The sequence below is a fragment of the Rhinolophus ferrumequinum genome, chromosome 10 (assembly GCF_004115265.2).
Source record: "Rhinolophus ferrumequinum isolate MPI-CBG mRhiFer1 chromosome 10, mRhiFer1_v1.p, whole genome shotgun sequence".
NCBI lineage: Eukaryota > Metazoa > Chordata > Mammalia > Chiroptera > Rhinolophidae > Rhinolophus > Rhinolophus ferrumequinum.
Genome location: NC_046293.1, coordinates 9,038,780 through 9,064,574, shown reverse-complemented (window position 1 = coordinate 9,064,574; position 25,795 = coordinate 9,038,780). Strand labels below are relative to the sequence as shown.

The 25,795-nt window shown below is 57.4% G+C and overlaps 1 protein-coding gene across 2 annotated transcripts; it reads left to right on the top strand.

The window, feature by feature from the left end:
* Nucleotides 1-1,183: 1,183 nt before the first annotated feature.
* On the top strand, nt 1,184-25,756 carry MICALL1 (MICAL like 1). 2 transcript variants are annotated; one of them, XR_004424128.1, is made up of 16 exons: nt 1,184-1,611; nt 5,986-6,034; nt 6,392-6,533; nt 9,526-9,614; nt 10,721-10,863; nt 12,044-12,504; nt 13,774-13,831; nt 14,707-15,086; nt 16,466-16,881; nt 19,074-19,208; nt 19,805-19,931; nt 20,068-20,158; nt 20,298-20,371; nt 22,630-22,739; nt 22,935-22,981; nt 24,056-24,150. XR_004424128.1 is itself a non-coding variant. In XM_033117118.1 (16 exons), the coding sequence occupies exons 1-16, from the start codon at nt 1,466-1,468 to the stop codon at nt 24,175-24,177; spliced, it is 2,595 nt and encodes an 864-aa protein (XP_032973009.1). In that variant the 5' UTR covers nt 1,443-1,465; the 3' UTR covers nt 24,178-25,756. The 2 variants fall into 2 exon arrangements, 1 of the variants encoding a protein (XP_032973009.1); XM_033117118.1 differs by having other exon boundaries at nt 1,443-1,611; nt 22,625-22,739; nt 24,056-25,756.
* Nucleotides 25,757-25,795: the final 39 nt, after the last annotated feature.

Below are 25,795 nucleotides of genomic sequence, written 5' to 3'. Positions count from 1 at the left end.
GCATTTATGAGGGACGACTGATGGATCAGGCACATTATATCTTAATTCTCTCAGCCACCTTGTAAAGAAGGAATTATCCCCATTTTTAAGATGTAGAAACTGAGGTTCAGGGCAGCTCAAGATTACACGTCTGGGCAAGTGGGGAAAGCCAGGATGGGAGCCTATGTCAATGTGACTCCCATACCCCCCCAGGGCTGGGGGTGACAGGTGACTAAGATCCTGCTCCTTCCCTTGGGGGGTGGAGCCAGAGACCTATCCCAGCTAACTATTGCACCGGTCAGTGACATCACCGCCAAGGCAGCTGACAGCCAGCCCTGTGGAAGGCTGATGCATTTCCTGGAGGAGGAGAGGCCTCTGGGGAGGGGTCGCTTACCCAAAACTTTAAGGGGAAGCAAGTGGAGAATGATGCTGGGAAGTTTCCAGGCCAGACCCCCGATGCCCTGCCAGACAGGGGCCTGCTTCCCTCCCCATGGAGCCCAACCCACCAGCACCCTAATCATGGCAGGAGAGGGGCCCCCGTGGGGAGTGGGCCTACAGGGCAGGGCAGGAGAACTCTGTAGGACAGGTGGTCAGGCTCAATACACCCCTGGGTGGACACCTGGACTGATGGTGGTGTGGGGAACATGGAGTCTCCCTGGCAGGCTATGGAGGGAGACCAAATTACCTGGAGGTCAGGGATGCTTTGGAGTGATGAGATGGGGTGGGGGAAGCTGGTGACCATCTGTGGGTGCTGTGGGGTCTGCAGGGGAACCTCCTGAAGTGGGGGGAATGCCTCCACAAAGTTTCAGGCCAGGGGAGGTGGGTGGGGGATTTGCAGGTTCTCCGCCAAAGACTGTGAAGGATTCTGGATGGGAGGAAGAGGAGTTCTCGGTGGGCAGCCTGGTGCAGGTGGGGAGTGGAGGAAGTCATCGTGGGAACGGGCTAGTTTGCGGTGGGTAGGGGTTCAGGGCTGTCCCAGAGTTCTTTGAGAGGTCACCGTGGGGAACGGCAGCCTGGGGATCGCCCAGGAGAGGGGCGGTGGGGTGTCGGGGCCTGTGCGTGTGGGGGGGAGGGGCGGGGGGGGGTCTGCGTCTAGGGGCGGAGCCATCGCTGGGTGGGGCGGCAGGCGGCCGCCCCCTACCCGCTCCCCGGCGGCGGCGGGCGGGGACCGAGGCCAGCGGGACGCAGGCGCCCGCGGCCGGCTCATTGCAAGCGGAGCCGGCGGCAGTGAGTAGGCGGCGGTCGGCCGGGCAGGTCCGGGCACGTCCGGGCGGGGAGCAGTCAGCCGAGCCGGGACCCCGCGCCGGAGCCCGAGCCTAGGACACCGAGGCCGCGGCCCCGCCTCCTCCCCGCCCTTTGCCAGCCGGTCGGCGCCCGGAGCTCGGAGCAGCGCAGAGCAGGGCCGCGCCGGAGCCGCCCGTGGCGGGCCAGAGGGTGAAGCCTGATCCCGGCGGCACCCGGAGCCGGGCCGAGCCCCGTGAAGCTCATGGCGGGGCCGCGGGGTGCGTTGCTGGCCTGGTGCCGCCGCCAGTGCGAGGGCTACCGCGGCGTGGACGTCCGCGACCTGAGCAGCTCCTTCCGGGACGGCCTGGCCTTCTGCGCCATCCTGCACCGGCACCGGCCGGACCTGCTGTGAGTGCCGGGAGGGCGGGCGGGAGGGTCGGGGCGCAGGGCGGCGGGGCCTGGGCCGGGGACCCCCGCCCCCCTCAGTGACGCGGGGCCCGGGCGGTGGCTGGCGCCGCCCCCCGGAGACCGAGACGCCGACCCTACCGACCGGCCCAGAACGCCTTGAGGGTCACTGAGACCCCCAACCCGGAGCACCCCCTCCTCCACCAGGCCTCTCTGACCCCGCCTACTGGAACTCAGAACCCACCATCGCCTGCTGGTCCCTCCGCGGCAGGGGTGGGAGGGGGGTGGCCCCACCCACAGGGCAGTGATTTTCGCCAAAGGGACACAGCCCCCCAAGGCCTTGACTCTTTGAAGGGGCACCGAACCTTCCTCGGGGGAACCCTGGGCCTCCACTAAACTCCTCTCAAATAGTCACACTGAGCACCCCACTCTCAGTGAGGCGTTGAGGCCTGTTCCCTCTGTGGGAGCCCCCCTGGCTCTGAGTGCAGTGAACCTCACTTCTCTGATTCCCCCATGCGATCTTGTCTCGAGGGCACTAGTACAGTGCCTGGCACGGAGGGGCCCCTAGGTTAACTGGTTGGATGAATGGATGTACCCCCACACACACATACACACACACACACACACACACACACACACACACACAATTAGGACACAGATCAGGTGTGTGTGCAGTGGCCCTGCCATCTTCAGTGGGGCAGGAGGGCCAAGTGAAGACTCACAATGTGTTCTATTGATAGCCATCCACGGGCTGCTCCAGGGTATGAAATGCCCCCTTCTTGCCCCCAGCTGTCCAGTGAGGTTCTCGTGGGAAAATTTATTCAGATCTCCAGAGCAGTTGAAGTTGACTTAGGGCTTCTATCAGCTCCCTATGCCTTGGGCCCTGGCACCTCTTCCATCCATCCATCCATCCATTCCATTCATTCATTTATGAAACACTAAGTGAAAGTTTATCTGGTGCCAGTCATTCTTTTTGCTTCCTATCGAATGTTCAATTTGGGAACAAGAGTCATGGTTCTTGCCTGGCTTGCCTACCCCCCGCCAAGGGTGACCTGAGCCTGGCAGGTCCTGGAGTCTCTCTGTCTGTTCCACTTCCAGCTCTACTCTCCCCGAGGTTGGCACCTGGGAGGGCTTTGAGGAAGGAGGGAAGAAAGGAAAGGATTGCTTTAAGGATTCGATGGCACGTGCACTGGGTTACTGTGTATTGTGTGGCACAATGTCTGTGGCTGACGGGTCGGGCCCGGTGTTGGGCCCTGGAGGAGAGTGTTTTGGGGGTGTGGATACAGAAGTAAACAAGATGAGGTGGAGATGTAGGTGGGCACTGCCTGCTGGGCGGCATGGGACAACTGCACTAGGGACTTGGACGGAGGAGGGCACCCGGATTGGAGTGGAGGCTTGTTTTTGCTGGAGGGACAGGCGGTGAGGCAGGAGGCAGAGGACATGGCCAGTGTGTGAAGAGACTTGGGTGTCAAGCGAAGCTGTGTGGTGGGCCTGAGCCTGCCAGCATCAAAACTCAGGCTGCTTTGGTTTGCATTCAGCCCCTCCATGTCCCAGGTTGGCGGCCTTGGGTAAATCCCTCCAGGCGTCAGTTTCCTCATCTGTAAAGTGGGGTTGATAATAAGACTGACCTCACAGGAGTGCCGTGGGGATTCAATGAGGTAATGAGCATTCAATTAATCTGCGTTATTATAAGTAGTATAATTAGACAGTAGGGGGGAGGTGGTGAGTGTCTTATTCTTTCATTTATTCAACAAGTATTTACAGAGTTACCGCTCTGTGCTTGGCACTGTGCCAACAAAGAGACTAACCCCACATGGTCTCCCACAGCCTATGGGGTCACAGATGTAAAAGCAGGGGATGATAATTCCACGTGGGAAGTGCTGTGTCAGAGGGCTGGGCTGGGAATGCCTCCCAGATGTCACGTAGTCCTCAAGGAGATGTCAGGAGCCAGGTCAGGGCGTTGGGGCAGAGGGAACACCTGAGCAGAGCCACAGGTAGCCCATGGCACAAGGCAGGGAGGGCCCGGAGCAGTAGCTGGGCCAGAGTGCTTCCCGCCTCTTGCTGGCTAAGGAGGGTGAATGGCGCCGTGCGGAGCCATGTGGGTTTTAAGAAGGGGAGGGATGTGGCTCAAGTTGGTTTGGAATGGAGGGCGGCTCCCCTCCTGAGAAGATCCAGAATCACCAGCGCCAGGGCTGCCAGCCCGTTGTCCCCCAAGACAGCCCTCTTGTCCTGCCACCCAGGACGAAAACTGAGGCCCGTGTGCCCCATATGGCACAGAGAGGACCTCAGCGATGGATAGAGTGGCTTTCCACGAGAGTAGGGGTGGGGCAAGAATCATTTTCTGAAGTGGTTCAAGCTCCTGGCGCTGTGGGCCCCGGCTCTGCTGGGGGTGTGGCTGTGCTGCGTGGTAAAGGGGCTGGTTCACTGCCCGCTTCCCCCAATCCAGGCGTCTTTAAGCTCCGTGGAGGGCAGACACCATGTGGGTTTCATTTTTGTGCCCTTCATCTCCCCCAGAGCCAAATAGAACTTCCCAGGCCTTTGAAAACTCTCAGAAAATCTGTGTTACTAAAGCCCAGATGTGGATTAGAGACAGAGATGGGGGTGGGGGAAAGGATGAAGAATTGTAATATCTCGGGAGCCTGTATAGTTTTCACACTGTTTCCAGCATTTCTTCATTCAAAAAACATGTATTGAACACCTACTAAGTACCAAGAACTATGCAGGGTGTTAGGGGCACAGGGTGAACAAAATGTGACCCCAGCCTTGAGGAAACACTGTTGGGGAGACGGAAATAAACGGCCAGGTTGCTTTGTCTCATTTGGTCTGGGAACAAGCCTTTGTCGGGGGCTTAGGCTGGGGTCCCCTCACCCTGTTCACAGCGTTCACAGACCAGGAGGCTGAGGGTTAGAGAGGTTAAATAGCTTTCTGAGGGTCACGCTCTTAAGCAGTGACAAAGAAGGGGAGTTAGTGACCCCGCTGCGGGGAGAAGGAAGCAGCCTGGCTAGAGGTGGCAAGAGGGTGCTGAAGCTCATACAGTCACCTCCCCTCTCCCCAGCCTGGGGCACTTCCTTCCAGAATTCTCACACCACCCTTTCCTGCCTTCCTCTCCACTCACTATACCTGGATTCTGTCTGGAGAAGCTAGGGGGCAGGAGGGCACGGGGAGGAGGGCATGCCTGCCTGCTCTCTCACATCTGTGAGGCCTGCCCTTTACCAGTCCTGGACTCCACCCACTAGCCTGGCTGTTGGTACTCGAGCCTTCACCAATTTGTAGATGGGAAAATGAAGGCCTCGAGGACTGCTTGCTACATGGCCAAGGTTATACAGCCCAGCCTGGATGAGCAGGACCTGGGACCCAGACCTCAGGGGACGTGCTGCCTGCCCCAGCGTCGGGGCCCACTTCCTTGGGCGGTCAGGCTGCAGTTTTCAGCCATACAAGGGCAAGGCTTTGGGCGGGTGCACCCAGGAGGCTGCCCAGCAGGAAGGCATGGCTGCCTGTACCCGTTTCTGCCACTCCAGCAGCCTGGAGCAGGGAGGGGTGACAGGGATAAATAAAGCCAGCAGGATGGCCAGGTGTCCTCTCCCAGGGTCTCCCAGGCAGGCCCTACTGCCTCTCAATTGTCCTAGCTTAGAAACTGGGAAACCCCTGTTTCCCCAAGAGAAGTTGCCCCCAGGAGTGGCCCAGCAGGGTTGGCCAGCCATTCAGCAGCTCTGGAGTATGTACGATTTCCAGTCTTGTTCAAACTTGTTCTATTCCTGGCCCCATTAAAAAACCTGATTCGGGCTAGGTTAGAATTAAGCATGTTGCTGTGACTTCTCCAGATTTGTGACACGCGGTGGAAGGACCAGGAATGTGGATTCTCAGGGCTGGCTGGTTTCCCCTTCTCTGGGCCTCAGTGTCCTTATCTGTAACGTGGGGTAAATAAATACCTGCCAGATAGAGCTGAAAATTATTTCAAGACAGGAGCTCAGCACAGTGCCGTGTGAGGTCTGCAATCCATGGATGTCCCTTTTATTACAAGCGTTCGTCCTGGTCTTAGTTTTGTCTTGGTCACTGATTCAGGGCATGGCATCCTGGGGAAGGATGTCCAGAACTCGAAATGAGGGAAGGGATCTTCAACTCAAAAGCTTGAAGTTGAGCCCTACTGGTTGTGAGCGGTTTGCAGTTTGCTTAGCTGCCTCTGGGTGCCATGAGCTCATCCTGTGCCCCCACAGGGCCGCCCTGGCTCTATGAGCATGTGCTTGTTGCCTCAGTTTCCTCCCAGACAGTCCACAGACCCCTCCCCCTGGGATGAGGTCACCTCCACCAGCTCCTTCTAGCCTCACACCCTTGCCCAGTCACCTCCTCAATGTTTCTCCTCCCTTTTGCCTCTTCCAGAGATTTTGAGTCACTTTCCAAGGACAATGTCTTCGAGAATAACCGTTTGGTAAGTCCGCAGACAGATAGCAGCCCAAGAGGCTGTGTGAGGGGGGTGGGGGTGGGCAGGGGTCTTGCAGGGCAGGGGCTGTATGGAGGGGCTCCTGGACCAGCTCCCAGAGGAGCTGCCTTGCACTCGGGCCCTGGCTGCTCCTGTGCCCCGACCCCTGCTTCCCTCTGGCCCACTTGTGCCTGGAGCACCAGACCTCCAGGTCATCATGTGGGGCCAGAGCTGAGGTGAGCCCATAGTCACCCCTGTCCTGGTCCCCGGATCCCACTGAGGGAAGCTGGACCTCAGCTGAGAGGCACCCACTAACCGTGCCTCCTCGTCCTCTTCCCGCTGTGGCTGCTTCTGTCCCCATCCCAGGCCTTTGAAGTGGCTGAGAAGGAGCTGGGGATCCCTGCTCTCCTGGACCCCAGTGACATGGTCTCTATGAGTGTTCCCGACTGCCTCAGCATCATGACCTACGTGTCCCAGTATTACAACCACTTCGCCAGCTCTGGCCAAGGTGAGATGGGGACAGTCCTTCAGGGAGACTGGCCCTGGGGGCAGGGCTGGAGATGTGTGTCATAGTTTTCTGACCTGCAAATAGGCAGCTGGGGAGGCAGCTCATCATTCATTCACTGGATCCTTCATTCACTCCTTGAAATGCTGTTGATTGAGTCCAACAGCACTGGGCTGGGGGTATAGCTGTGAACGAGGTCGCTACCCTCCTGGAGCTCACACTCTCGGTGGGGGAGACAGAAAACACACACGGACACCCACAACGGAGCAAAATAATGTGCATGCAAGGAGACAGAGCAGACTGCTGTCTGTGAGTTCATCTTTCTGCACCCACCCTCACTTCCTGTTTGCAGACACTTCCCTGAGGCTTTTCCTCCAGTGGGGAAGCGGCCCTGTGGGGATGTTGGGCTGGGTCTGCCCCAGAAATGACCTTCAAGGCCTAAGAACTAAGAGGCTGAGGAGGTGGGGGTGGTGGGTAGGACGGTGGAGGAGCACCAGGAGACTTCTCTGCTCTGAGTCAGGTCACTGGGCGGTTACAGAGCCCCCTGCCTGGAGAATCCCCATGAGGAATCTCCTGGCCGCAGTGGGCCTCTCCTGCAGAGAAGAAGTGGGCCCAGAGAGGGGAAGCAAGGAGCTCAAGGTTACGCAGCAAGAGAGCAGAAAGGCAGGGTTGGAGAATCCAGGTGGCCTGAGTCCGGTGCTGCTTACTGCTGTCCACGGGTCCTGAGAGAGTGACGCCTTGCCCCCCCGACCCCCGCCTCATTTCAGTCCTGCCTACTGCTTCTGAGCTCCCCGTGACAATCCCAGCCCATCTCTTAAAAACAGTGTTCTATGAAATCAGATTTTTTTCCCTTTTTTAAAGTAAAACATGTATGGGGTGGCCGGTTAGCTCAGTTGGTTAGAACGTGGTGCTAATAACGCCGAGGTTGGTGGTTCAATCTCCACGTGGGCCACTGTGAGCTGCGCCCTCCTTAAAAAAATAAAAAAATACATGTTTACTGTGTACAATTTAGAACACAGAAAAGGGTGTAAAAATTAAAATAATCTCCCTCCCCCACCCTGAGATAACACTAGGGATTAATATTATACTTGAACAAATAACATGTACTTTATAAAGTCTATGGCACACCAGTTAATATCGGCGTCACTTTTTTTTTTTTAATTGGGGAAGGGGAACAGGACTTTATTGGGCAACAGTGTGTACTTCCAGGACTTTTTTCCAAGTCAAGTTATTGTCCTTTCAGTCTTAGTTGTGGAGGGCGCAGCTCAGCTCCAGGTCCAGTTGCCGTTGCTAGTTGCCGGGGGTGCAGCCCACCATCCCTTGTGGGAGTCGAACCGGCAACCTTGTGGTTGAGAGCCCACTGGCCCATGTGGGAATCGAACCGGCGACATTGGTGTTATGAGCACTGCGCTCTAACCAACTGAGCCACCTGGCCGCCTCCCCGACTTTCTTTCTTACTCATCCTCTAATCTTCACATTTTGCCTCCCCCAAGCAGCCTACCCTGATATGCTCCAGGTGCTCTTGTAGCACCCTGCCCCGTGGTGAACACATAAGGATTCTGGTCGTAATATCTTGATTCCTCCTTTCTCTTCCCCTGCAAACTGTCTCTGTCTAGTTCACAGCTACGTCGCTCCAGCACCTGGTACTTATTCATTTAACAAATATTTATTGAGCCCCTACTATGTGCCAGGCACTGTGCTAGGGAGAGAGCTTAGAATCAGACAGACTCACAGAGCTTGCAGTCTGATGGGTGGGGGAGAGAGAACAAAGTAATAAGTAATATAATTTCAGGAAATTCCAATAAGGAAACAAGGCAATGGGATGAAAAGGAACGGGAGGAGGAAGTGACTACTTTAGATGGCCTCTACTTTAGGGAGGGCCTCTCTGAGGAGGTGACATTTGAGCTAAGCTTTGAACAAGAAGAAGGAGGCCACGTGTAGGTCTGGGAAGGAATTTTCCAGGCAACGGGGCAGCAGGGGCCTGTGTGCTTCAGGGGGTGAGGGGGAAGGAGGAGATCAGGACGGGGGTTGGGGGAGGGGAGCGCTGTAGAGCCTGGGACTTGATTAAGCTGCTGGGTTTCCAAAATTTTTGACTGTGACTCATGGTGAGAAATACATTTCCCATCATAACCTAAGTTCATGCACATGTATGTAACTGAAAGAAGTTTCAGGAAACGATTCTTCCCCTTACAACGTATGATGCACGCAGGTACTTTCTATTGGGTTCCATTTTTTAAACGTGCTGTTTGCAACCCATCAAATTTATTTCAGAGTCCATTCATGGATTGTGACCTGAAGTTTGGTCAACGCTGGTTTAGACCACTGTAAGGAACTTGGGTTTTATTTTTGAAACGATCATATAGTAAAAATGGACATGTTTTGGTATACAGTAATCTGAATTAGGGGGTCTCCTGTACTCACTGGGTACAGAGTAGGTGCTCAGTGAATATTTGCTGAAGTAATGAAGGAGTGTGGGAGGAGGCCGGTGAGGTGGCACGGGTGGTTCCTTCTGGTGAGAGGGATGCAGGCCGGGTTCTGGGCCACAGCTGCCCACCTGGGCATAGGCAGGGTGCAGGCTCCTTGTTGGTCCCCGGGAGCCAGCCCGTTTTCCTGGACCTTCAGGCCAGCACCGTGTGGCTCCTTTCTTTTCCTTCTCTTCAACCCCTTACCCTGGTGGGAAGGAAGCTACCTGTCCTGCCACATGCTGGGCACTGTTAATTCTGTGACTGTATTGTGGCCATATTGTTCATGCTGCTCTGTGCAGTAGGAGTCACTTTGCAGAGGCTCAGCGAGGGTAAGTAGCTTGGTCTCAGCACTTAGTGTGGAAGTGGAGGTGTCCCCTGGCCTGTGTGAAGCAGGAAACTGCTCTGGTCCCACTGCGTTCTGCAGCCACCAAAGGGGATGGCTGCAGAGCTCAAATCTTAGGCTATGTTGGGGTCTCTTGGGACTCTGGGGTCGCCACTTGCCTCAGGGTCTCGTTCCTGTCTCTTGGCAGCCGGTGTCTCATCAGCCAGAAAGGGCCTGGTACCTTCCTCCCCACCATCCGAAGCATCTACTCCAGTGGAACCAGGAGATAGGGCTCAGGTAGGCAGACACCTGGTGTGGGCGGGTGGGGTGGGGGTAGAGAGGGTGCCTGTTGGGGGCAGCTGCCAATGCAGTGTTCAGAAGGCGTTCGGTCCTTTTCCCATTGGTTTTGGGAGTAGAGGCTTACAGGCCAGGGCAGGGGGCAGGATCAGGAGATGCCAGGCTTGGGCCGGGGGCATACAGCAGTCCACAGTGCTGACTTTGCCATCCTGGGACTGACAGGATTTACACGGGTAATACGGCAAATACTCCCCTTGATTCCTGTTAAGACAGAGATTTTCACTTCCCAGGAGATTGTTTAATTCTCTCAGCAACACTAGGAGGTCAGTCTGATGTGTCCTGATATACAGATGAGAAAACTGAGGCTCAGACAGGCTTGGTCATTTGTCAAAGGTCTCTCAGCTAGGAAGTGGGGGGCCACACTGCTAGTCCCCTGCTCCAGGGGAAGGGGTGACCCCAGCCCTTCACATCTGGACAGCACTTCAGAGTGTGCAAAAGACTCTCCCACCTGCTTCCACCTGCTCCTTGAGGGACAGGGCGCTCAGCCTCGGGTGGGTACCCAGTGAGCGTGCGCGGGGCTGATACAGGCAGGGGTATCGGATGCCAATTTGCAGTTGGGAACCCAAGGCCCAGAGATGCCCGCAGCTTGCTCAAGGTCACAGTGCTTAGAAATAGAGAACCTGGGATTTAAACCTGCGGGGGCTCTAAGAGGGGAGGCAGAGAAGGCAGACGAGGTGGGCCTGAGAGGACAGCCACCCGTTGGGGCCCAACTTGCAGGGACGGGAGAGGGGCAAGAGCAGCCGAGGGGAAGGGTTTATTCAGCCAGGGGCTGCCTTTCTGGTGGGCAAGGCCTCAGAAACTGAAAGGCAGGACTTTTCCTGTTTCCATCCTGATTCAGTGACCTTGAGCAAGTCCTTCACTCTCTCTGGGCTTTAGCCTTCTCATCTGTGAGACGGGGCACTCCCCCGTCCTCTGCCCCTCCAGGGCTCTGATGAAGTGTGTTAGCACTGTGAAGCTCTGTGCACTTGGGGCCCCGCAGCCATTAGAGGCGGGGAACAGGATGGCTGGTGATCACACCTCCACCCCCAATCTGCTCGCCCTTGCAGGGTGAGGAGCTCTCTTCCGGCCACCTGTTGGAGCAGGGTGCCCACCGGACCCCCAGCAGCACGTGTGCGGCCTGCCGGCAGCACGTGCACCTGGTGCAACGTTACCTGGCCGAGGGCAAGCTGTACCACAGGCACTGCTTCCGGTGAGTGGCTGGGGAGCCTGGGGGCAGGAACCTCACCCCCAGCACCCCAATACCAGGGAAGGAGCGTCCATGGATTCAGCACGTGTGCTAGGCACCTTGGCAGGCTCTTCAGGTCAGAGCATCCTGCTTATCCCCATTTTACTGAGGGGCAAACGAAGGCCTAGTGAGGGCAAGAGACTTGCTCAGTCACATAACTAGAGTCAGAAATGGGGCTGGAGCTCAGGGGTTCTGCCTCCAGTACCAGCGCTCTTTGAGGCAAACTACCCAGTGATGCTTAAGGAGCACAATATGCTTTAAAAGTCACTGGGAAAAAAATGATTAAAAAAAAATCCCCACAATAACAGCTTGCTGTCCGTGTGTGGCTCTCAGGAGAAGCCAGGTTCAAACAAAATGGAGTAAGAGGGAAGGAAAATACAAATAACTTATAAAATGTGTGAAAACATTTTATATGTTACAAAAAGAAATCAGAAAAGAAAATTGAAGAGTCAAGGGGAGCTGGTGACTGAGAGTTGCCACATGCACTCGACTGTGGTTTAGTGTGTGTGTGCGTGCGTGCACCCTCATGTACGTGCACGTGCGCGGTGGCTGGACCTGGAACCAGGGGACTTGACTGCAGACCTGAGGTGTCATTGGGGAAGAATCTCCAGGAGGGGAACCGTTACACCAACACAGTCACATCTGGCCAGCTGTAAACACATACCGGAAATAGAACTTGTAGAAATAGATGCACAACTGGAATTAGAGTTTCATAAGACAAGGGTGATACACACTGACATTTTCTTTTATTCGATTTCATTTTATTCTCTTCCATGAAAAAACAAAACAAAACAAAACAAAAACACCCTGGTTGGTTGAAAACCACTGAACTGATTTCCTGAGCCGCTAGTGAGTGGCAGCCTGCACACTAGATGGTACCTCGTGGAGGGGGAAACCTTTGCTTCCTCTTGCAGCACAAACTGAAGGCATGTTTCACAATTGTGTTGCTGATTTCACATGGTTTTATTGTTCTACAATGATCCTGACATTTCTCATTTTCCTTTTCCTCTGGGAAGCCCCGGGTATTGAGATAGGATCCAGGCTGGCGTTTGGCAGGAGAGAAGGGAGGGAACAGCTTTGGCTGCTGGAGGCTCGGTAGCCAGCCTGGCCAAGTTGAACACCCTGCCCCTGTTCTCCCTGCTAGGTGTCGACAGTGCTCCAGCACCCTGATCCCTGGGGCTTACAGGAGGGGACCCGAGGAGGGCACCTTCGTGTGTGCAGAGCAGTGCGCCAGGCTGGGCCCAGGGGGGCGGTCAGGGGCCAAGCCCTGGTCCGCCCCGCAGCCAAAGCCACAGCAAGAAGAAGCAAAAGAAGCAGCAGAAGAAGCCAAGGATGTGGAGGGAGGCGGCCTCAGCCCTAGTGCGGCTGCAGGCGCTGAGGTGGACGCGCCCAAGACTAGCCCAGAGGCCCGGCCCCAGATTCCCACCAAGCCCCGGGTTCCGGACAAACCACAGGAGCTGGCCAGCCCCCCGGCCGGTCGCCCCACGCCTGCCCCCAGGAAGGCCTCCGAGAGCACAGCCTTGACACCCCCCACGCCCCGGCCCCGGTCCAGTCTGCAGCCTGAGAACTTGGTGGAGCAGGGTGGCAGCAGCGGCCTGGTGAATGGTGAGCAAGGCTCTAGCTGGGGCCAAGAACCTGCTGTGGAGTGTCTGGTGTTTGCTTGCACGTGTGCACTGAGAGTATTCATGGAGCCACGCTCTTATGCCTGTGTGAGCCTCGTATGGGGGCTTGATGCTATTTCTGAGATGGTTAGTTCATGCAACAGATAGTGCTGAGGCCTCTATGCTGCACTATGTTCTCCATGCGGGGGGTGCAGCTCAAACAAACAAAACAGACACGATCGTGCTCCAGGCTGCGTGTCTCATGTGCTTCAGTTTCAGGGTGTTACGAGTGCACACGGTGTGTGCCTGTGTCCCGACTGTCTCTGGGACTGTGTGTCCTGGCAGTCTGATCAAATATCCCAGGTGACCTCCGCTCCCATGCCCAGCCCATGTGCTGGTCTGTGTCTGGATGTCTGGCAGGGGAGAGCTCAGGCTGGGGTCAGGACAGGAGAGGGTGTGTCCCTGGTCAGGTGGGCCCCTGGGAGCTCTCTTCCGGCCAGTCTGAACTGCAGTGGATCCCCCGTTCACCCCCTCATCACAGAACCTTCCCAAATGAGCTTCCTGAGCTTCCATGAGCTCATGGAAACAAAGTTCCTTGTAACCCAAGATGTACTGGGTAGCCCTTATCATTTGGTCGGGGAGGACAGGTAGGTTAGGAAAGACCGTGGGGGCCTGAGGGAGAGAGACTCCCTCCGCCTGTTTAGCTCTGTTCCGCACTCATGGAGATGTGCTCTGAGCCCCGCCCTGACATTGTGTAGACCTATCTGTGCTTTGAGGTGCTGCCAGTCTCCAGGGGGAGACAGGCAGAGACACAGGGATTTCAGTAGAATATGGAAGTCTGTTAAGATGGGGGAAGCAGAGGCTGTTATGAAATTCAGGAACATTTGGACGTTGGGAGGCTTCCAGGAGGAGGTAACGCTGGGGCTGAGTTGAGACAATGTTTCTGTTTGGGGAAGTGTCTGAGGGGTACTCGGGTTCCCCCTTCTCAACTGAACTGCAAATGGGGTCTCAGGTGTCCTGGCCTTGCCCCTTTACCCTTCTCTACCTGTCACCTTTGATGCTTATCTAATCTCCCTGAGTGCTGGGCCCGGGAGGGGCAAGTGTGCGGGTGAGGTTGCCATGGCCACCTGGAGTCCATGGCCTGCCAGGTGGGAAGGAAGGGCACTCCTTGGTGTGGCAGGCACTCTGGCTGGCTCTCCGGGTGCCCCACTCTGCTGTCCAGCCCACAGCTGTCTGTCTACGAAGGCCTATCTTACTCTCCTTTCCCATTTAGGAAGGTTGCACGAAACCCCCGTCCCCAAGCCGAGAGGGACGCCCAAGCTGTCAGAGAGGTATGCTGGCCCTGAGAGGTTTTCAGGGCCCTGGCGGTGGGCATGGGGGTGCCCTGGGGGGCAAGGCTTCCTGCGGGCATGTGACCCACCCCACGCCCTCCTGAGAATGGGCAGGGCTCACCTCTGGCTGGGGCAGGAGTGCTGTGCCCACATCCCCTGGGAGCCCCTCCCCTGTGGGCAGCAGTGCCTGGTGGAGACAGCGGCCTCTGGAGTCCCTTCAGTTCCCCAAGCCCCTGCTGCCTCTGTAACAGGGGAGTCCGAGGCCTGGCTCATAGAGTTGTGAGAATTAACAGCCAGGTATGAAAGGCTCAGAAAAGCTCAGCCATATACCTGGCTCACGTCTTCCACCCTGGGACCGTGTGACCCAGGCGAGGATATCTATTTCCAGCTATTCTTTGGAGCTCTGCTTCCCCTGTGTGGTCCGTGAGGGAGCGAGGTGGGCCACAGCCATAACTATAGTTAACACCAGTGAGCACTTGCTGTATGCCAGGTGCTGTGCCCACTGGACCCTTACATTGATCTTGTGAGGTGAGGATTTCAGTCCGCATCTCATGGGTGGGAGACTGAGGCAGGGAGGTCAGGTGACTTTCTCAGTATCACCCAGGGAGCCCCTTGTGGGTCCTTTCCTCACTGGGGCTAACGGAGGCTGTGTGACATGAGACCCTCTCTGGTTCTCAAGGGGCCCAGTTGGGATGTGACTCTAATAGTCCATTTCAGCCTTGGGCCCAGGCTGGCCCCGCTGGGTTGGGGGTGGGAGAGGAGAAAGGTGCAGTTTCTCATCCATCCCCTTTGAAATGGACTCAGAACTGTCCGGAGTAAGAAGGACGCTGCCCCCTCCCCCCTAATGGTTTCTGCCTCTTCCTGCTGCCCTCCAGGACTCCAGCCCCCAGGAAGGACCCCCCATGGATCACTCTGGTACAGGCAGAGCCAAAGAAGAAGCCAGCTCCCCTGCCCCCAAGCAGCAGCCCTGGGCCTCCATGCCAGGACAGCAGGCAGGTACAGAATGGAGGCATGGAGGAGGTGGCCCCGAGGAGCCTGGCGGTGGCTGGCCTAGAGCCCCAGCCCTACAACCCCTTTGAGGAGGAGGAGGAGGAGGAGGAGCCCCCCGCTGCACCCAGCCTGGCCACTGGCGCTGCTCAGGCCCCCTCGGAGTCCACACCCAAGTCCTTGCACCCCTGGTACGGCATCACCCCTACCAGCAGCCCCAAGACAAAGAAGCGCCCTGCCCCCCGAGCGCCCAGCGCGTCCCCACTCGGTGAGTGCCATCCCTGGGAGTTCTGCTGATAGATGGAACTCTGGGGTCGGGCCCCTGGGTCAGCCCAGCCAGGAAGGGGGTGTGATGCCGCGGGATCCCGGTTAGCACAGGTGCCACGTGTTTCGCACGTATCTTCTCATTTGATCCTGGAGCTAACTTGTGAGGTAGGTGTCGTACCCTCATTGCAGGTGAGGAACCTGAGGCACAGAGAGGGTAAGTGATTTGCCCCAACGACTCACAGCGTGGAGGCAGGATTTGAACCTAGGCTCTAGACTCCATATGCTTAACCCTTTGTAACCCACCTCACAGGCCTGTTGTGAGAATTAAATACATTGGCTGGTGAAATACTTAGGACCCACGGAAAGCACACAGCAGGGGTTAGATGGAATCCTGCCTATCTAGTCACTCTCCTCCAGTTGCTGGCAACTGCTGGCTCTGACCTGGCTCTGTGTGTGTGACACGGGCCTTGTGACTTTGAGCAGTTCCTTCCCTGTATCTGTCCTCAGTTTCCCCACATGGAATGTGGTAGTGGTGGGCCAGCTCCAGGGCATTTGCACCCCTCCACCCAGCACTCCCTTTCTCATCCAGACATGTTGCGTTTTTTCACTCACCATCTTGCAGTCTTCTTAGGCCCTGGCTTGGTCATTTTCCACCATGCCTGGGGTCCAGCTGCCTCCGAGACCTCAGTGGGAGCCGCTTAGACAGTGGGGCTGAGAGCATGTTCGAGATAATCAGAGGCAGGTGCTCAGGTGGTCTGGGGTCCCCGCCCTGGCCCCTGCTGGAGCCCTGGGATCCTCTAGCTGAGAGTAGTCAGCCGAGTGGAGGGGGTGGGTGGGTGCGGGGTGCAGCCACTGGGGTGAGCTCTGAGTCAGATACAGCTGGGTTCCACCCAGCCTTTGGGGGCCAGTGCCTTCTCTCATCTGGAAAATGCACATGACAATACTTTCACACATGGTATCTATCACCTGCAGGAGGATTACAGTGGTGCAGGGCAGTGCCTGGCCCAGAGCTGGCCACTGCGAGGTCTGCCCGCCCTTCTCCTCACCTGCTGCCCTCCCGCCCACCTCTGCTCTGGATCACAGGCACAGGAGAGGCCAGCCTCAGTTTTGTCTGTGCCCTCCCCTCCCCTGGCAGATTTGCCTTTTAAGTTTGTTTTGGCTTTGGGTCAGATCAGACATGGGAGGAGAGGTAGAAGTGGCAGCCATGCTGAGTGAGGAAGTGGGGCGTGGGTTCTCTGGGCCTTGCTTCATCTGGTCGCAGAAGGACATGGGTTTCCAAGGCCACCTGCAGCTCTGTTGAGAGTGGAGCGTGTCAGGTGAAACCAGAAGCCCTGACTGTACCCCATCATGTGGCGCCCACTCTCTCATCTGTTTGTACAGCTCTCCATGCCTCCCGCCTGTCACACTCGGAGCCACCCACGGCTACCCCATCACCAGCCCTCAGCGTGGAGAGCCTGTCATCCGAGGGCTCCAACCAGACCCCCAGTGCAGAGCTGCTGGAGCCTCCAGTTGTGCCCAAGAGCTCCTCAGAGCCTGCTGTCCATGCCCCTGGCACTCCTGGGACCTCTGCCAGCCTCTCTGCCAATTCCTCCTTCTCCTCCTCTGGGGAGCTGGTGCAGCCCAGCATGGACCGGACACCGCAAGCCAATCCTGGCCTTGCCCCCAATACGAGGGGCAGCTCTGGTCCCCAGCCTGCTAAGCCCTGCAGTGGAGCTGCCCCCACGCCTCTCTTGTTGGTTGGAGACAAGAGCCCCGTGCCTTCCCCTGGAACCTCATCCCCACAGCTCCAGGTAAAGGTGAGTACCTCACCCTCGCTAAAAGCTGCTGTCCTGTCTACTGGATGGGGGTCTGGTCTCAGGGCAGGGATGTCCAGGGCCTTCTATCTTTGCTGGCCTTTGATTTCCTCACTGACCTTGGCAGTGTCCATCTACTCATTCACCACACCTTTCACTGAGGCACAGATCCATCTATCCATCCTTCCACCCATTGGCCAGACCTCCCATCATCTACCTGTTCTCCTGTCCACTTGCCTGGCCCTCCATGCATTGATGCATTCAGGCACCTATTTACCTGCCTGTCCCATGCACTTGCCCGTTTGCGACCCATTCACCCAGCCGCCCTCCATCTGCCTATCTTCTGTCCACCCTTCCATTCACTGAGGCCCTATTTATGCTAGAGGCCCCCTCCCAGGTCCGCCCTGCACTCCATCTCCTCTTGGGGGTGGAGTGGTCATGAGGCAACCCTCCCAGGGAGCTTGTTTTTCAGATGACCTTTGTGGGCTGTTCGCACACTTACTTGAGTCCCACGCCAAGACGGGGCTCACCAGGGGTCAGGACATTTCTCAGGGCATCTAGTTCCCGAAGGGGCCTCTCTTGCAGCCTCAGCCCCTTTGGGCCACCAGGTTCTGATGGTCCACTTTCGCCCCACACTCTGCAGCTCTTTGAAAGCCCAAGACTCATCCAGTCCTAGTGGACGGAGTTAGGACAGTCCCTTGGGTGACCGACCTACCTGACAGAGGATAAGGCTGGGGAGGGGCCCAAGCTATTGGTCCAGCCCCTACCTGTGTGCCTTTCAGACATTTAACCTTTGTTTGCCCGGCAACAGCCTCCTGTCAGCTCTGCTACCCCCTTGCCGTGAGACCTTGAAAAGAGCTCCCCCCTTCTCTCCAGCTGGCTCTGAGAAGCCCCAGGGTTCCTTGGTGGTGGGTGGTGGGACACCCCCCTCCTCCCTTCAGGCAGCTCCCTTTAAACACCTGTTTCCTTCCTGGGCTTGCTGTGGAGGGTCAGTTTGAAGGCGTTGTGTGGCTGAGAAAAGGCTGAGAACCCTTGGGGCTGGGGCTTCAGGCTGTTTGGCCCTGCTGGGCCCCTCTGGGTACAATTGTGGAAGGAGGGGGCAGAGCCCCAAGTGGACTTCCTTCTGGGGCACCCCCACACCTCCTCCTAACTGCAAGATTAGGAGAGAAATCTCAGATGCAGTGGGGGCAGGAGACAGGGGTCTTGGGCGGGTGCTGCCCTGTGGGAACCAAACCCTGTCTCCCTGCCAGGCCTGGCTCAGAGCAACTGCTGGCCTGAGAGCACCTCTGTGCGGCTGGTGCAGGGGAGGTGAGCAGGGCTCCCTCTGCCTTCCCCAGCTGCTGGGAGCAAGCTGGGGAAACACTCCAGGGAGCACTCCACAACCTCAAGTGAGGCCTCCCACCGAGGCGGTGGAGTGCCATCTAGTGCCAGCTGGATGCGCTGGGGCTGTGATGAAAATGGTTGGAAGATGTAGGCATTGCTCAGGTGGCAGGCAGAGCCCTGTCCCGATGCTGGGGCTGCCCGGCTGTGCTGGCCTCGAGGGCAGGGCTCACCCCAAAGGGACAGAAAGATGCAGGGCTCTGGGTGCGTGGAAGGGGGCAGCAGCGGAGAGGGGTCTTTCCTGGGCAGGGAGGGAGCTACCCTCCTCCATCCGCTAGCCAGATGCAAGGTGGGATCTGTGCTTTCGTACTCCTTGCTGGGTGACACTGGGCAAGGAGCTCTACCTCTCTGAGCCTGAGAGTTCCTGCTGGGGAAAGTGTGGTTGTGAGGCCTGAATGAGCCACTGTAGCTGTCTAGCCCGCAACTCCTTGTCCTGATCTGTCCCCAGTGCAGGATGGCTGCTCCACCCGGAAACAGATTCTCACCTTAGCTTGGGCCCTTGGGAAGTGCGGGACCGTAACCTCTCTGAACTTGAGTTTTAGTTGTCAAGTGGGCATTGCAATACTCACTTTGCGAGCGCTGTGAGAATTCAGTAAGAACGTAGGGAAGTCTCCAGCACCGCAACTGCACAGGGGAAGTGCTGGGAAATGGGGATGTTTGTTGAACTCAATGCTGGGCAGTTCTTCCTCTGTGTGAGCCCTCCTCTCCGTGCTCTCGGGGTCTAGCCTGCTTTCCATAGTCCCACGTGATCAGGCTGCGAGCGGTATTATGGCTGCTCCCCAGACTTACCCTCTGTCATGTGGCCCTGCCTTTAGTCTTCCTGCAAGGAGAATCCTTTTAACCGGAAGGCGTCACCCACAGCGTCCCCAGCTACAAAGAAGGCCATCAAGGGATCCAAGCCAGCGAGGCCACCTGCCCCAGGACATGGCTTCCCGCTCATCAAGCGCAAGGTACCAGCTGGGAGCTCCCAGACTTCCTGGGCTCGGCCCCTCCTTGGCAGCCTCAGGCTCCCCATGGGACACTTCGATAGGATGGGCTGTCGGGGCAGCTGCCTTCAGATGTCGGAGAGGGGGCACTTGGGTGGCCCCACTAGGATGGTTGAATTTCTAGCAGATCAGTTGTTCTCAAGCAGGAGCAAAGGGTGGTGCATTTAACTTGTTACTAATAATAAGTCAAGGATTAAAGCCCTCACGTGATACACTTCTAGTTAAATAGATTAGAGTGTTCTCTAGTTTATCTCTCTAATAGGGTCACTCTCACTGTGATATCATTTCTGGAGTGGCAGAGAAGGGGGAGGGTTGCCATGAGAGGTAGGAAGTTGTGCTTCCCTCTGGCTGTGCCTGGCCAGGGGCACGCAGGGGTTGTGGGTGTCTCCGCACCCATACTTCCTCACACTGGGATCCTGCCTCTGGCTCCACTGGGGTGTGGGGCAGCCGGAGCCCTGGGCCCATGGTGGTCAATGCTGGCCAGAGAAATGGCCAAGCTCCTGGCAGCGGGCAGGTGGGAGGGGAAGGCTGTCCTTCAGGGGACGGGTGCTGTCGCGCAGGTCCAGGCTGACCAGTACATTCCCGAGGAGGACATCCACAGAGAAGTGGACACCATTGAGCGCCAGCTCGATGCCCTGGAACACCGTGGGGTCCTGCTGGAGAAGAAGCTGCGTGGCGGAGTGAATGGTTCGCGCACTGCTGGGAGGCCTGGTGGGTGGGACTTCGGGTGGCAGGAGCCTCTCTCTCCGGGGGGAGCCTCGATGGCTGCTTTGAGTGCCGGAACTGCTGCCAGCCCTGGCCTCACTGGGTGTCTGGTTTCCAGAGGGCCGTGAGGACGACATGCTGGTGGACTGGTTCAAGCTCATCCATGAGAAGCACCTGCTTGTTCGGCGGGAGTCCGAGCTCATCTATGTGTGAGTTCTCCCGCCCCTTCCTGGAATCCATAGAGCTTAGCACAGAGAGTCCCCCGTCTTCCTTCTCTCATCACTGACAGCACAGGCCAAGGCAGCTGCGCGGGGCTGAATTAATAGTCGGCTCCTTCCCACCTTCTAGCTTCAAGCAGCAAAACCTGGAGCAGCGTCAGGCGGATGTGGAGTATGAGCTCCGATGCCTTCTCAACAAGCCAGGTGAGTGCAGCCTCGTCCATTCTCTGGGCTCCGGCGCCAGGGCCTGGTGATACGGGGGAGTGGACAGAGGCACACGGGCAGACTCCGGGAATCGGGTCAGAGGGGAGAGCGGGAGGGGCCGTCGGGGCCGTAACAGGTGATAAATGGGCTGAGCCCCCGTGGGAGTGTGGACACATGGTGTCAGAGAGCACCAGGCTCAGGGACACACCACCTGGGGCTGCCCTGGCTCCTGGAATGTGTGGGTGGGCAGGTCCCCAGGGGGAGGGGCTTCAAGCTCCAGGGCCCATGGCTGCTCCTTGAGGAGGTGACAGCAGATGCCTGCCCAGAGGCAGCTCTGGGCTCCCAGCTCTCAGGCCCAGAGCATGGCAGGACTTTACTGGCGGAAGAAGGGAAGGTAGAGGGCCCCCTGCACGGCATGACTCTGGGAGGGACGGACAGGACGGGCTCAGCATGGTGGAAGGGCAGCGGGAGGGATTGGGTGTGGAGTCAGACATTCCATGTTCGCCCTAACAGGCTGGCTGCAGGGGAGAGCGAGGGGGGCAGATTTCTGAGCCTCACTGAGCCCCAGTGGCTCCAAGTGTAAGACGGGATGAAGGTACTCACCTCGTAGGGTACTCTTGGGACCAAGGGACAGTGGACATGGAAACACTGTGGCCTCTGAGGGGCTGACAGTTGGTGGTTATTATGTGGCTGAGTTGGGGTCTGTGGCCGTGACCTGGAGTGAGCCACCGCTGCAGGCCGAGAGAGACCGCAGGACTGGAGCGTCCAGAGCTGGGAGCCAGGGCTTCTGACTACTTCCTATGGCCCAGGCCGTGGGCACCCTCATTCCCATTTAACAGGTGGAGAGCCAGAGAGGTGGAGTCTTGCCCATCATCAGTAGAGCTGGGCGTCTATGCATGCCTCTGACCTGGGCCTGTACACACATAGCCTCTCCTGCCTGCTGGGATGGTGGCCCTGCCTCTCCAGTGACTGGGGAAGTTGGGAGGCTGGAGTGTCCGTCCCTGGGGAAGCTGCAGAAAGTCCCAGCTTTCCACTGCCATCCATGGGTCACTCCCAAATCTCCGGAAGGTTGGGGCGTGGCTGCCACTCAGAGGGAGCCACCCTGTGGCTGGAGTGGGCATAGCACCTGTGTATCCCAGGCCAGCCTGGCCCTGGCCTGGCCCTCTGTGTGGTGGCAGGGCATCCTGGGCTGGTCAGATGTTGTTTTTGCAGTGTTATAAGGCCCCAAGTGGGTTGGAGATCCATAAGGGCTGTAGTTTGGGGGTGTCAGGCTGCTAGGTTCAAATATTGGCTCTACCCTTGCTGTGTGACCCTGGTCAAGGACTTAACTTCCCCGAGCCTCAGTTTCCCTTTATTGGGGACATAACTTGCCCAGGCCCCAGATTTGGGAAGTGGCAGAGTAGGAGCCGGGGTGGTGACTCTGAAGGCCATGCTGTCCCCAGAACTATGCTGGGCCACCTGCTCCTGAGTTTTGACAAAGTAAGGTGGGAGGGGGTTGGGCTGAGGGGGCCTCAGGGTGCTGTTTCAAGAGAGGGAGGCCTTTGGTGGCAGATATTGTGGAGGGAAGGCCAAGTGTGGGCATCCACCCCCTAGGAGCCTGTGGGCTGGATGAGAGGAATACCAGGGAGCAGGTGGGCCCCTGAAGGTGGTTCTTGAGGGTTTTTGAGAGGAAGCTGGAGGGGCAGCAGGTGTCTGAGACATCAGGGACACCTCCTGGCTGGTCTCCTTGCCCCCAGCATCCCCTCTTGTCTGCCTTCTTTCATGGCATTAATGTTCTTGGGTCACATTGCTTCTCCTGCATGAGGACCCCTAGGGTTCCCTGTTTTGTTTTGTTTTTCCCACCCCTGCCCCTCTCTGGGCAGCCCACCTTTGGAGGCTCTCAGCAAGCCCAGCCCGAATCCTGCTTCCTCCAAGAAACCACCATGAACATTTATTGAATGAATGAACGAACAGAAGCAGGGAACCTCCTGGCATGTGCTGGTCTGTTCTCAGAGCAGGTGTTCTGCTGGCCCTGCTGGAGCCCCCTTGAAGGGTGTTTTTGGTAGGCAGCCTAGTATCCTTGGTCTTTTCTATAATAACCTGCATTTCTCCGAAAATGTATAACCCTCACCCATCCGGGCACCTCCTTCCTGCCCTCACAGGATCTAGCGTGGGGCTGACCCGCCCTTAGCACTTAGGTGTTGCTTTCTGGCTTCCAGGGAAGGCAGGAAAGTTTTCCCCGTGGCTCACACCCTTCCTTTTCTCCTTGGGCAGAAAAGGAGTGGACAGAGGAGGACCGGGGCCGGGAGAAGGTGCTGATGCAGGAGATTGTGACTCTCATTGAGCAGCGCAATGCCATCATCAACTGCCTGGACGAGGACCGGCAGAGGTGACGTGGCTGGCTCAGGGGCTCCCCTGGGGGGTCCTGGGGGAAGGGCCCGGAGCAGGCCAGGCCAGCCCTGCCCTCACCATCGGCGATCTCAGGGCACCCTTGCTCAACCTGTATGGAGTCGGAGGCTGGAAGGGACTGTGATTTTCTGGTGCCTCCTCCTGTGGGACACTCAGTTTCCCTTTCTCGTTTCAGGGAGGAAGAGGAAGATAAGATGTTGGAAGCCATGATCAAGAAGAAAGGTGAGGCCCCTCCTGGGGCTCTGGCCCATTTGAACTCCCGGAGGGTGAGGGACAGGCTGAACAGAGGGTTGGAGCTGGCGCTACAGGGATGGTGTGTGCCAACTCCCGGCCTCTTTTTCACTAGGAAGGCCCTGTGTGGGAAGGCAGGCCAGCCTGTAGCCAGGAAGGCTGTGGCCTGTGCTTGGAGGTGGGTGTGGGATGCCCTGGCATCCGTCCATGGGAAGGACTGGTGTAGAGAGAGCATTTCCCCAGGGTGGTTTGCCTTAAGCTGTGCGGCCCCCTTGAGATCGGCAGCTGGCCTTAGAGGAGTCTGTAGGCTCAAATGGCAGTGCTTACCTGGAAGTAGACAGTGCTGGAATGCTTAAAAGAGCACTGGACTGGGAGTCAGGGGACCTAGGTTTCATCTTTGTTCCACTCATGACTCACGTCGTGGCCTGTGGTTAAGTCTGGACTCCAGTCAGACTGCTTGGGTTCCAGTCGCAGCTTTGATGCTTACTAGTGGGTGACTTGAGCCACCCACCTCACCCCTGTAAGCCCGAGTCTCCTTGTTTGCAGAATGGGGGTGATAGAGGCCCCCAGCTCGCAGGTGTATGCTGGGGAATGCTGGGATAATGTGTGTAAAGAACTTTGCCCAGGGCCGGGCACCTACAAAGAGCTCAGTTGGTGTTAGTCCATCATTGCAAACCCACATGTTCCTCGTCTGTAAAATTAGGGCTAGGAGAGATGATTTCTGAGGTTTCTTCTAGCGCCAACAGTCAGTGTTTGTGTTGTAACCCACAGAGCTGTGGGAACCAGCCTGGGGAATCAGAATTTTAAAGATAAATGTATGTCATGCTTCAGAGTCCCCAGACTGCTCTCACATCCCTTATGTCAGAGCCCTGCTGAAATGAAACACTGGGTGAGGATCTGGTTCCCATCTGACAGGTGAAGAACTGGAGGTCAGAACGATGACGTGACCGGCCCAGGGTTCCCAGGAGGAGGTGCTGGAGCTGGGCCCAGCCCCTGTGGGCCGGCACTTCCCCTGGCCTGGCCCTTCTTCCCCATGTCATTAAGACTCCTCTTTCTCTCCTGCAGAGTTCCAGAAGGAGGCTGAACCCGAGGGCAGGAAGAAGGGGAAGTTCAAGACTATGAAGGTGCTGAAGCTGCTAGGAAATAAGCGTGACACTAAGAGCAAGTCCCCCGGGGACAAGAGCTAACAATGAGGGGCCATCCACCCACACCCTCCTGGCGCAGCCCCTGGGCTGGGCTCCGCTGGACGGGGGGCACCCTGCTTCCCTTGAGGACCAGTCGAGAGGAAAGATGACTTAAGGAGAGGGAACCTCGGGGTGACGGCCTCTCCCTCCTCAGGGCCCTCTGGCTGGTTGGGCCAAAGACTTTTCTTCTCTTCTCTGAGCCACAGGCAGTTGCGGCTTGGCCCTGCCCAGTCTGGTTCCGATGACTCTAGATGCTGTAACGGAGCAAGCAGGGTCCTGGGTCCCGGGAGTGGCCGCGGCCAAGCACACTCACTCCCGCCCGGCCCTTGCTGGGATGGGCAGCTCTGGCTGCTTCCGGTCCCGGCCCTGGCCTTGAGTTCCTGTCCTCCTCTGCAGGGCACACGGCACTGAGTCTGTTTCTCCTCCGTCAGGAGCTGTATTTATGAAGTCCCTGATTCCGTGTGGGCTAGTTACTGTGTCCTCGGACACGAATGGGCCTGATGGACAAACGCCTCCCTCTCTCCCTTGAAGTTCTAGGAGCTGCTTTCCCCATCTTCCCTTGCTTTGTAGGAAATCTCACCAGGACAGGGGGCTGTGATGGCAATGCTGGGTGGGTGGGTGCCCTAGTGCTGAGTCTCCAAGGAGGGTCTCCGGGAGGCAGGCCCCCGTTACATGTCTGGTCCCTGATCATCAGCTGAGGCGGGTATGCTTTACATAGGTGCTAATCCTGGTTCTTCAACGCACTGTAGTCTGACCCCCGCGCTGCCCGCCCCAGGGTGAGGGCATGATGGGCCCACTCCTATGTGTGGTCGTCACCAGTCTGTTTCCTCACACTCGTCTGTTCATTCTTTCCTGACTTGTTCCCATCGAAGGACTGATGGCCACTCGCCCCACTGGGATGGCTGTGGGAGAGGAGGAGCCACCGGGGACAACGCCTTTTCTCTAGGGACTGGGCCCAGCAGCCCTTGGTCGAAGCACTGTTACTATAAGTTATTGCTGGGGCCCCTGTAGGGCCCCCTTCCCTCAGCACACTTCTGGGGAAAGAGCGTACTGTATTAACTCATGAGGATTTTCCTTAGCAACAATAAATGGAGGCCACCTCATTGCCAGTGCCCTGCAGACTTGGGGTGCTTTTCCCTTGGCCAGGTCTGCCTTCCCTCCTGCCTCTGCTGTGCCTCGTGGCTGAGGAGGGGCCAGTAGGGGCCGTCCACTGATAGGGGCCCTGGCCCTCACTGCTATCCATCGGCAGGACTCCCCACCTCTGCAGGGAGAGGTGACCCCTGCACCGCTGTGACCCCTGGCGGTCTCCTGCCAAACGTGCCTGTTGACCTGCAGCGGGGGTCACCACCTCCAGGGCCTTTCAGGGGCCAGGACACATGAACCAGGCTGGGTGTCCCCTGAGGGATGGCTCCATCAGGCTGTCTCGGTGTCAGGAGACTCAGGTGGCGGGGACTAGGGTGAACTGGGGTGTGTTTATGCCATAACCAAAGAGGGAAGTTCTTCTTCAAGTCAACTGGAGCCTGTGGGAGTGTGACCAAGTGTTGTCAGATCTTTGCATTTTTCAAAAGAAGCTAGAAATCCAGATTGTGTGTGTGCGTGCGTAAATTGTAAATGTTGGCAG